Source organism: Dromiciops gliroides, chromosome 4 (genome assembly GCF_019393635.1).
Source record: "Dromiciops gliroides isolate mDroGli1 chromosome 4, mDroGli1.pri, whole genome shotgun sequence".
In the NCBI taxonomy this organism is placed as follows: Eukaryota; Metazoa; Chordata; class Mammalia; order Microbiotheria; family Microbiotheriidae; genus Dromiciops; species Dromiciops gliroides.
Window position 1 is genome coordinate 463,210,950 of NC_057864.1, and position 12,493 is coordinate 463,223,442.

The window sequence follows — 12,493 nt, forward strand, 5'->3', positions numbered from 1 at the left end:
CGAATATGGCCTCAGACACTTACTGGCTGTGTGACCCTGGGCTTGTCACTTAACCTTGTTTGCCTCAGTTTCCTCATCTGTCAAATGAGCTGGAGAAGAAAATGGCAAAGCCCTGCCATATCTCTGCCAAGAAAACCATAAATGGGATCACAAAGAGTAAGACACTGACCCCCCCCAAAAAAACCCCAAAACAAAGAGTAAGACACTGACCCCCCCAAAAAAACAAAAACAAAGAGTAAGACACTGATTAAAACAACTGAACAATGACCACAGCTTTCTGACTCTAGGCCTACTACTGTCTATTCAAAGGGCCACTTAGCTACCCATAGATATTCATACATATGGATCAGTTGGCATCATTCTGAGGTACTCAGTTTTTTCCAAGTCTTCGGTTCCCTTCCTCTCTCAGAGGCCTTGGAAATCAAGCTTTCTAAGTCCTTAAAACTTTTACCTTGAGCATGGACCTGCCATCTGTAGAATTAGTTGATTCCAGCCACTTTTCAGAGTTCTCTATACCATTATTTCTATTTCCTCATGCTTCACATCAGGGACTGTGACATTAAAGTCCAAACATGGTGGTTTCTCTATCATCAATGCTTCCAATATGCTTCCAGATTGGGGATTTGTTTTGTACTAACTCTTCCACTGTAAAAAACACTTTTTTCTTTCTAAAGGCTAATTAAGTGTAGATGAAATTTTTGGCAATAAAAATCTTCACATTGGGGCAGCGAGGTAGCGCAGTGGATAGAGCACTGGCCCTGGAGTCAGGAGGACCTGAGTTCAAATCCAGCCTCAGACACTTAACACTTACTGGCTGTGTGACCCTGGGCAAGTCACTTAACCCCAATTGCCTCACCAAAAAAAAAAAAAAAAATCTTCACATCTACAAACATTAAGAAGACCAACTTGGTCACGTTAAAGTGGTCTAAAGCAGGTATCAAACTCATGACCACCAGGCCCCATTTGACCTGCAAAACCCCCAGCCAGATTGAAATATAATTGGGAAATAGTTGACAAAATAAATAAACCTAAAATAGAACATAGATAATGTTAAATGAAATATGGGGGCCTACCAGGATCCATTTCTAATTGAGTTGGATACCACAGGTCTAAAAAATAATGATTCTGAGTAAACTCAATTCTGTCTTCTTTCCTTTTTATAATTATAAAATTTTCATGAGAATTTTTAAGTTTTAAAACATCTGTATTTCTGAATAAATCCCTTCTCTTTCCCATCATGTGAACTATCCTTTGGGTAGCACTTTTAAGCACTAGATTCTATTCCAACCCCACTCAGTCCCCAGAACTCAGCCGCTACCTGACACTTCAATGTCAAGGAGTAATCCTCAGGCATTGAAGGATACCTTTTTAGTGTTATAGCTCATGAGCTCCCACCAGTGTGTATCCTTCATAGATCATCAATTGATTTCAATTAGCCATCCAGATTTAATTATTCTACAATGATAGAGTTGGTACAAAAAAATATCTAGAACCATATTTTCCCTCAACTACATACAGAGTCCAGCATAAAGTGGATCCAAATTTATAGAGCACACATGGCAAAGAAGTAACTCGGTTCTTGGTTGCAGGAATCATTATTATTATTATTATTATTGAACATATTATACCTTTCTTGCTGAGGTCCTTGCAGAATCTTGAATCAGCCTTTCCTCCTTGCATCCAGTGTATTTAAAATGCCACTGAGCGGGGCAGCTAGATGGCACGGTGGATAGAGCACCTGCCCTGGAGTCAGGAGTACCTGAGTTCAAATCCGGCCTCAGACACTTAACACTTACTAGCTGTGTGACCCTAGGCAAGTCACTTAACCCCAATCGCCTCACTAAAAAAAAAAAAAAAGCCACTGAAAACCACTGGAGGGGCAGCTAGGTGGTGCAGTGGATAAAGCACCAGCCTTGGATTCAGGACCTGAGTTCAAATCCAGCCTCAGACACTTAACACTTACTAGCTGTGTGACCCTGGGCAAGTCACTTGACCCTCATTGCCCTGCAAAAAAGAAAAGAAAAGAAAAGAAAAAAACCACTGGAGGAGGTAGAGTGACATTGACAGGAAGTCTATTCCAATTCATCAAGGGACTCATTTAAAAGAAGGAGCTAGTTTAGAACCCAAGAAATTGGAGCATATAGCAACTTTGTGGTAGGAGCCATTCCAAACAACCCCTCCAGAAGAAATTGCTTGGTTGGGGGAGGAGATAAACAATCCTGTCTCCTCTAACCCTCTCCTTTGGCTAGAGGAGGACCTGTGGTCACAAGGATTTTGGACTTCCTATCTTCCATTGGTATCCTGTAATTGGCAGTGGTATTTACATCAGGAGTTGAGAACATATTTCAATTTAAAGTCTTTTATTATTTGAGATATATTTTCACATGGTTAAGATATCAGAGCTTAGCAACTTATTACTTACTTTAAGTGGGATTGGGTAATTGTCTAGGCTGATCCCTGACCTTATACTTGTAACAAAAAATTAGACAGAAAGAGAAGCAAAAGCAAAACAAAATAAAAGTTTAGCAAAACTAGCCAACATATCAATTCAATATGACAGTAAATGTAATATTCCACATACCATAGACCTCTACCTCTGCAGAGAAAGGAGGGCATTTAGTCATATCTTTGGGTATATACTGGCCATTATAATTATGGGATATTCTAATTACACAGTATTTAGTTACTGGATTTTTTTGTTCTTTCCTTGTATATTGTTATAAATATATACATGCACACATACATATACATGTGTGTATGATGTATATGTATTGTGGGGACCAATTTTTAATTAGGGAATGTTAGCTAAGCGGCTCACTTCAATATTGGGGCAAGGAAGGAGACCGGCAGCCTCCCTCAAAACAGAACAGGATTTATTTTAACAAGAATGAACTTAAAAAAAAACCACACAAACAGGATCAGTAGGATCAAGGGAAAGGAAATAAAATGGGGAAAGGGAAATTATACAACCTGAAAAGATACCACCATCCAGGAATCAGCTGAAAATATGCAGCAGAACTCCGGTCGCCTTCCAGCGTCCAGCTAGAATGCCCAATTCTCCTCCCCCAATCCCAGAAAAACCCCACACAGCCCCAGCCAATGGGATGGCCGCTCTGACAGTCACATGACTGCCCTCACTAGGCTTCCAATCATTATAATTTTGCCAGGCCCATGAAGGCATCAGCGAGTGGTGATGACGTGAAGTGCCAGCGCCATGGCAACGGCTACAACCAGAGGGTAGAGCACCGTGCAGTTTGCGGAGCCCCAGGCCAGTGCACACCAAGGCATAAAAACCTCAAATAACAATTAATTCTTTACAGTATATGTGTATATACATATAGCTGGTTTTGTTATCCTCACTCTACATCAGTGCATATGTCTCCTTATGCTTATCTAATCTTTTCATATCCTTTTATTTTGGTGGTACAACAATATTTTACCACATTCATGTTGCACAATTTATGTAGCCATTCCCCAATCTATGGGCATTTCTTTTTTTTCCCTTCCAGTTTGTCAGTACTTCCAATAGTATTTCTCTGAATATTTTAGTGTATATCAACAAAGAACGAAGCATTTATTAAATGCTAGACATGCTACATGGGAACTTTAAAAAATTTTTTGTTGACCTATAGAAGTATACCAAGCTATAGAATTACTGAATCAAAGGGTATGTATAATTTAGTCACTTCCTTAGATGGTGGAGAGAAGCCAGGAAGTTGCCTGAGCTCTCTAAAATTTCCCTCAGAAATGTTAAATTAAGTCTCTAAATGGATTTTGGAGCTATAGAACCTACAAAAAGATGGAGTGAAACAACGTTTTGGCTTAAAACAACCTAGAAGGACTTCAGGAAAGGTCTGTCTCATCTGGGTACAAGGGGAGCACAGCTCAGCACAGAGGGTGTCTGGGCAAGCAAGCCAGCAGAAGGCTCTTAGCCACAGCACAGATCAGTAGCTGAGAACTCTTCATCCTGGCTCAGCAAGCTAGTGGCAGGCCAGTTGTAAGGCCCCTAAATTCAACACAGAAGGCAATCTGGGAGCTGGAGTATCCACTACACAACAGGCACAACTAGGCTGGGCCATCCCAATACAGTGAGTCAGCTGCAAGCCACTGAGGCCTCAGAGCAGAAGTCAAGTGATAGGACCCCTGACCCCAAGCAAAAGAAGCTTGGGACAGTACACCCTGTACTCCAGGAGCAGAGGTTAACTTTATAAGGCATGAAATATGCTAAAATATGAATAAGAAACAAAAAAGAACCCTCACCATAGAAAACTATTATGGCGATGGGGAAGAACAAAACACAAACTCAGAAGAGGACAATGTCAAAATGCCTACATTAGAAACCTCAATGGGAAAGAGGAATTGGTCTCAAGACCAAAAAGCCCTCTTGAAAGAGGTCAAAAAGAATTTTATAAATCAAATAAGAGAGGTACAAGAAAAATTAGGAAAAGAAATGAGAGTTATGCAAGTCAATAGCTTGGAAAAAGAAGGACAAAAATTGACAATTGACCAAATGAAAAGGGATGTGCAAAAGCTGACTGGAGCCTTCCTGGCAGTCTCCCCAGCAGCGGCGGCGGCTCTCGGGGCTCCCTGGCTGGGCTGGGCTCGGGCTGCGCAGCCATGGACATCAAGAGGCGGGTTACGCTGGAGCTGCAGAACAGGAAACCGGGGGAGGTCAAGGATCTAGTCTTGGATAACTGCTTCGCACATGATGGGAAGATTGGGGGACTATCTTCAGAATTTGAAAACCTTGAGTATCTCAGCTTGGTAGACATCAACCTTGTGTCTTTGGCCAACCTACCCAAGCTTCCCCGACTGCGAAAGTTGGAGCTCAGTGATAACCCCCTCTCTGGAGGCCTGGAGGTCCTGGCAGAACAAACACCCAGCCTGATCCAGTTAAACCTCAGTGGGAACAAAATCAAGGACATCAACACACTGGAGCCCCTGAAGAAGCTGCCAAACCTCAAGAGCTTGGACCTTTTCACATGTGATGGGACCATGCTGATGAGCTACCGGGGGAGTGTGTTTGCCCTCCTGCCCCAGCTCACCTACCTCGATGGCTATGATGCTGATGACAAGGAAGCTCCAGACTCCAACCCTGAGACTGATAGGGAAGGCCCTGAGAGTGTGTGCGGGGAGAACAGGGAAGGTGAAGAAGAGGAGGAGGAGGAGGAGGAGGAAGAGCTTGATGGGGATGTGATTGAGGAGGAGGAGGATGAAGATGATGAAGATGTTGATGGAGAAGAGGAGGAGGAGAAAGAGGAGGAAGAGGAGGAGGAAGAAGAAGAAGATGGGATAGAGGATAAGGAGGATGAAGATGATGACAGAGAGGAGGATGAAGAGGAAGAAGGAGAAGAACCCCAGCATGGAGACAAGGAAATGAGCTGCTGACGACGATGAGGGGGAGGACAGCAAGGAAGATGAGGATGACTGAGCCAGCTTTCCTGCCCTGCATCAGTGAGCAGGCAGCTGAGGCTGTGGATGGACTCTGCCAGCTTGCCCCAGGCACTGCGGGCTCTGGGGTCTGTTCTTTCCCAGAAGGGGCTCCACAGGCACTGCTTGGCCAGGGGAGCCAGCAACCAAAGATTCTCTCTGTTTTCAGGGGTGTTTTCTGCAACAATTTTTTGGAATTCTTTCTAAATCTTTGTTTCCAAGAAAAAATGTGTCCCATGCCCTGCCTGGGCCCTGAAGGGGCAGGGGCTCTGGCACTTTCTCAGGATAAACCTTGCAACCCCTTTCCTCTTCCCTCTTCTTCGTCTTTTTAAATAAATAAAAACTGGAATTTTGTATCTTGAAAAAAAAAAAGCTGACTGGAGAAAATAATTCCTTAAGAATTAGAATTGGAAGGGGCAGTTAGGTGGTGCAGTAGATAGAACACCATCCCTGGAGTCAGGAGGACCTAAGTTCAAATCTGACCTCAGACACTTGACATTTACTAGCTGTGTGACCCTGGGCAAGTCACTTAACCCCAATTGCCTCACCAAAAGAAATAATAAATAAGAATCAGAAGTGGGCAGCTGGAAGCTAATGAGACATCAGGAAGAAGTAAAGAAGAATCAAAAGAATGTAAAAGTAAAAGAAAATGTAGAATACCTCTTCAGAAAAACAACAGACCTGGAAAAATAGATCCAGGAGAGACAATATGAAAATTATTGGACTACCTGGAAGACAAGATCAAATAAACTGCTTGGACAATGTATTTCACAACATTATCAAGGAGAACTGCCCCAGTGTCTTAGAACCAGAGGAAAAAATAGTCATTGAAAGAATCCACCAATCACCTCCTGAAAGAGAACCCAAAAGGAAAACTCCAAAGAATATCAAAGCCAAATTCTAGAATTATCAGGTAATGGAAAAAAATACTCCAAGCAATCAGAAAGAAACAATTTAAATATCAAGGAACAACAATCAGAATTACACAGGACCTGGCAGCTTCAACATTAAAGAATCAGAGGGCTTGGAATATGACATTCTGAAGAGCAAAGAAACTTGGATTACAACAAAGAATGTACTACCCAGCAAAATTAAGCATAATATTTCAGGGGGAAAGATGGGCATTCAACAAAATAGGGGACATTGAACCTTTCCTAATGAAAAGTCCAGAACTGAACAGAAAATTCAATCTTCAATTACAAGACTCAAAAGAAACATAAAAGGTGTGGAGGGCGGGGGAGGGAGAAAAACAAAACATGTTATTCATTAAGGTTAAATCTTTACATCTCTACACAGAAGAAGATACTTGTAACTCTTGAGAATTATATCTCTTAAGGTAGACAGAAGGAATACACATAAACAAAATGAGCAGGTATAAGTTGCTTTTGATGTGATGGTATTTTTTTGTTTGTTTGTTTGTTTGTTTTTAGTGAGGCAATTGGGGTTAAGTGACTTGCCCAGGGTCACACAGCTAGTAAGTGTTAAGTGTCTGAGGCCGGATTTGAACTCGGGTACTCCTGACTCCAAGGCCGGTGCTCTATCCACTGTGCCACCTAGCTGCCCCCTGATGTGATGGTATTTTAAAAAGACCTTAAAAGTGACAAAAAGGGGGCAGCTAGATGGCGCAGTGGATAGAGCACCAGCCCTGGATTCAGGAGGACCTGAGTTCAAATCTGGCCTCAGACACTTAACACTTACTAGCTGTGTGACCCTGGGCAAGTCACTTAACCCCAATTGCCTCACTAAAAAAAAAAAAAAAAGTGACAAAAAGGATTATACCAGGAGGAAAGGGGAGACAGAATGGGGGTAAATCATATCACATGAATTGGCACAAAACATCTATTATGATAGAGGGAAAGAAGGGAGGGGTGAGCATTGTTTCAACTTTAATCTGATTTGGCTCAAAGAGGGAATAACATACACACTCAATTGGGTATAGAATTTTATCTTACCCCATAGGGAAGTAAGAGGGGAAAGGAAGGCAAAAGAGGAAAGAAAAGGGAGATGGGGATGCTAGAAGGGAGGACAAAACTAGGAGGCAAAAGGGGAAAGAAAAAGGAGGTGGGACTGATAGAAGGGAAGGTAGATTGAGGGAGGTGGTGGTCAGAAGCAAATTGAGAATGGACAGGACAAAAGGAGAAAGAAAAGTATAAATAAGGAGAAAAATAGGATGGAGGTAAATACACCATTAGTAATCATAACTGTATGTGAATGAGATGAACTCTCTCATAAAACAGAAGCATATAGCAGAGTGGATTAAAAAACAGAATCCTACAATATGTTGTTTATAAGAAACACATTTGAAGCAGAGAGATACACACAGAGTAAAGGTAAAAGGCTGGAGCAGAATATATAATACTTCAGCCAAAGTAAAAAAAAGCAGGGGTAGGGACAGCTAGGTGGTGCAGTGGATAAAGCACCGGCTCTGGATTCAGGAGGATCTGAGTTCAAATCCAGCCTCAGACACTTGACACTTACTAGCTGTGTGACCCTTAGCAAGTCACTTAACCCCAATTGCCTCATCCAAAAAAAAAACAAAACAAAAAACCCCATAACTTCAAAACAAAACAAAACAAACAAACAAAAAGCAGAGTTAGCAATCTGTATCTCAGACAAAGCAAAAGCAAAAATAGACCTAATTAAAATAGACAAGGAAGGAAACTATGTCTTGCTAAATAAAGGGTACCATAGACAATGAAGTACTATCAATACTAAATATATATACACCAAGTGGTACAGCATCCAAATTCTTAGAGAAGTTAAATGAGTTACAGGAAGAAATAGACAGCAAAACTATACTAGTGGAGGATCTGAACCTCCCCCTCTCAGAACTAGATAAATCTAACCACAAAATAGATAAGAAAGAAGTTAAGGAAGTGAATAAAATTTTAGAAAAATTAAATATGCTAGACCTCTGGAAAATGGAGATAGAAAGGAAGATACCTTTTTCACAGCAGTACATGGCACCTCCACAAAATCTGACCATGTATAAGGGCATAAAAACTTCACAGCCAAATGCAGAAAGGCAGAAATAGTAAATGCATCCTTTTCAGATCATGATGCAATAAAAATTATGTGAAATAAAGGGCCATGGAAAGATAGACCAAAATTTAATTGGAGACTAAGTAATCTCATCCTAAAGAATGAATGCGTCAAACAACAAATCATAGAAACAATCAATAATTTCATCAAAGAGAAAAACAATAATGAGACAACATACCAAGACTTATAGGATACAACTAAAGCAGTTCTTAGGGGAAATTTTTTATCTCCAAATGCCTATTTGAATAAAATAGAGAAAGAGGAGAACAATGGATAGGGCATACAACTAAAAAAGCTAGAAAAAGAACAAATTTTAAATCCCCGATTAGGGGCAGCTAGGTAGCACAGTGGATAAAGCACTGGCCTTGGATTCAGGAGGACCTGAGTTCAAATATGGCTTCAGACACTTGACACTTACTAGCTGTGTGACCCTGGGCAAGTCACTTAACCCTCATTGCCCTGCAAAAAAAAAAATCCCCAATTAAATAAAAAATTAGAAATTCTGAAAATCAAAGGAGAGATTAATAAAATTGAAAGTAAGGAAACTATAGAATTAATAAATTAAACTAAGAGCTGGTTTTATGGGGAAAAAAACAAAATAGACAAACCTTTGGTTAATTTGATTTAAAAAAAGAAAGAAGAAAACTGAATTATCAGTATCAAAACTGAAAAGGATGAATTCACCAGCAATGACGAGGAAATTAAAGGAATAATTAGGAGCTGTTTTGCCCAACTATATGCCAACAAATTTAACAATCTAAATGAAATGGTTGAATATTTACAAAAATATAAATTGCCCAAATTAACAGAAAAGGAAATAAAATCTTTTTTTTTCAAAAAGTCACTTTCTATGTGACCTTGGGCAAGTCACTTAACCCTCATTGCCCCCCCCCAAAAGGTCACTTTCTTAGTGTAATTTCAAATTGCTTTCCAGAATGGTTAGATCAATTCACAACTCCACCAACAGAGTATTAGTATCTCCATCTCATTTTCTGCCACTCTGTCATCATCACTGATGAAACAAAAAAGGTTACACAAGATCAAAGGGCATTTCATATTTTTTCTTTTCTACAACAGTCTAGGTAGGAAATGATGGTCTGTAGGAATTGAGAGGAGGGGACAGATGGGAGAGATGTTGCAAATATAAAATCAATAGGACCTGGTAAGTGATTGGTTGTAAGAGGGGTGGGAAGAGCTTTGAAGTTACTAATATGAGAAAGTAGATGAAAGGTGGCACCATGGACAGAAATACTGAAGTCAGAAAAAAGAGTAAATTTGGAGAGAAAGGCACTGAGCTCAGTCTTGGACATGTTGAGTTTGAGGTGCTTATGGGAAATACATATTTTCCCCTTGGTAGAATTAAGCTCCTTGAAGGCAAGGACTTTTTTTTTTAATCCCTCACTCAACATAGTGCTTGGTGCAAAGTGTTTAATAAATGACTGGTTGATTATTATGGGGAGTTGGAAAGACTTGTAGCTTTGGAGTTCAGAGAAATTTGATCGGGTTGGGACTATCCATTAGCCACCCTTGGATCAAGTGAGAACTCAGTTGGATCAAATAAGAACCATAGTAAGCATTTATTTGGAAATTATCTCATAAAATGGCTTAGTAGGGCCCATGTTTAATTTAAAATTAGAAAGACTGTAATTAAAAAGGAATGAAAACAAATCCTTTGGTTAAAAATTCATTAAAACATATTTAAACTAATGAGGCAATTTGTTCCACATACAATATAGATCTTTTGGGGGATTCAGCATCCTAGCATTAACCTCCAAAGACATCAGCATTTGCATACATGTAATCTTTGGAATAGCAGAAATCATGATATGTTACCTCATCTGTTCCTTTGCCTTTACAGAGGCTGATGGCATGTACACACAAGTGTACATAGAGTCATGTACATTGACCCTGCTCTGCTGTGGTAAGATCCCAGATTGTGTTCAGTTCTAGGCATGCCAGTTTAGGAAAGACATTGATTGATTAGCTGTAGGGTGTCCAGAGCAGGGCATCAATTTGTGTGTATGTAAGTATGCATATGCTGTCTTCCCTAGTAGATTGTAAACTCCTAGAAAGTAGAACCCTTCATTTTTTGTCTTTGTTTTTACAGTGCTCAGTAGGATCTTAATAAATGGGCTTTGGTTGAAGGCATTTTACATACATTATCTCATTTGATCCACCACCTAACTCTGGAAGGTACCTATTATTATACCTATTTTACAGATAAGAAAACCAAGGTTCAGAGGTTGTGAGTTGCCATGGGGCACAAAGATAAGAAGTGGCTGGGATTAAAGCTTTTCTCTGTCCCCAAGTGCCACACAGTATCATTCCCACCACACTGACCCTCCCTTTCACATGCAGGGTTGGCCAGGAGGACAATCCCACATTTCCTGGTAGCCTCCCAGCCTAAATTGAAGGTCCCAGCAGACCTTGGTAGTGTTGGTAGAATTGCTTTCAGGCGTGGGAGGCGTGGGCAGCCAGCTGAGCAAAAAGCAGCCTTCCAAAGCTACCACTTCCTATGGTCAGTGAGCTGTGTGCAAACACTCAGCCCCATGGCAACAGCCCTTCTGCTCTTAGCCACACTGGTATGCCAATGAACCCAGACCAGTCCAGATGGCTATTTCCATCACAAATACCTGAGGGGAGAGGTTATGGCTGGGGGAGGGGAGGGAGCCAATTTGGCTCAAACAGAAATTGGAATTCCAGCTCTAGCTTTAAAAGAAAACATCACACCAAGGAAGGGCTTAGGTCAAAAAATTAGCATAGATGCTGTTGAACAATCATCTACCATTCTAGGCTGCAGAAGAGTGACCAGATCGTGGCTCAGGCAAGATGGGGAAGGGTCATTTCGACACAGAGTGCTGAGTCCATGGCAAGATGGACATGTGTCCCAAGTTCATTAGCATAAGGGATGAAAGTCTATGGATGGTGCTAAAGTGCCTAAAACTAACCAAAATCATTGGCCCAGGGTCCCATTGCTAGTTCTGCCTGGGCATGGTTGTCATATGGAGCTCATCAGAGTAGATGGACAGTCCTAACACGTGTTAGCTGCAGGAGGGTGGACTCTTTGGGGGGGGTGGGGATAATGAGGGTTAAGTGACTTGCCCAAGGTCACACAGCTAGTGTTAGGCGTTTGAGGTCAAATGTGAACCCAGATCTTCCTGAATCCAGGGCTGGTGCTTTTATCCACTGTGCCACCTAGCAGCCCCCAGGAAGATGGACACTTGGCCAGGCAGGGAGAAGGTGAGATTCCTGCCAAAAGAACACCACCCTTGAGATGGCTGTCCATATTTAAGCCTCCCAGTCATTGTGATATCTGATTATTGTGATATTATTGCTTGCTGGCAATAATGTGAATGATGAAGAATTTATGAAAATTGTTTGCTCCCTGTCTTTCCTCCAGCTTCCTCAGACCCAGTTCTGGAGAGCAGAAGAGAGGGAGGTCTGTCTTTTATAGACTTGTTGAAGAAAACTGATTCCCTGTTTTTATTTTTATTTTTATTTATTTTTTTTTTTTGGTGAGGCAATTGGGGTTAAGTGACTTGCCCAGGGTCACACAGCTAGTAAGTGTTAAGTGTCTGAGGTCAGATTTGAACTCCTGAATCCAGGGCCGGTGCTCTATCCACTGTGCCACCTAGCTGCCCCTAATTCCCCATTTTTAATTAATGAGCTGGTTTATTCCTTTTTAAATATTTTTTTATTGTTTTATTATTAATTTAAATGATCAGCAAATACAAACATTCCAATTCACAAAGAAAAACAAGAGAAACTAGGTTCTTCTGTTTCATAGTTAAAGGCTATCAGTAGCCATTGATTCCAACCTCTTTAGTTTACAGATGAGTTAAGTGACTTGCCTAGGGTCACACAGCTAGTGTCTGAGGCTAGATTTGAAGTTGCGTCTTACCAACTCCAAACCTGATACTTATCCACTTCACCACCTAGCAGCCCCTGCATCTTTATTACTTCCCATTAATTCATCCCCTCTCCCCCAGTAGGAACTGTTCCCCCCTTTTTTTTTTTTTTG

The 12,493-nt window shown here is 41.0% G+C and overlaps 1 protein-coding gene across 1 annotated transcript; it reads left to right on the forward strand.

Moving 5' to 3' along the window:
* Positions 1-4,617: 4,617 nt before the first annotated feature.
* On the forward strand, positions 4,618-5,388 carry LOC122755294 (acidic leucine-rich nuclear phosphoprotein 32 family member B-like). Its single transcript, XM_044003609.1, has one exon. The coding sequence runs from the start codon at positions 4,618-4,620 to the stop codon at positions 5,386-5,388; it is 771 nt and encodes a 256-aa protein (XP_043859544.1).
* The last annotated feature ends 7,105 nt before the right edge of the window (positions 5,389-12,493 follow it).

Bases quoted from the DNA above. Each gene is read 5' to 3' on its own strand.
- LOC122755294 (XM_044003609.1), top strand. From the start codon at position 4,618: ATGGACATCAAGAGGCGGGTTACGCTGGAGCTGCAGAACAGGAAACCG.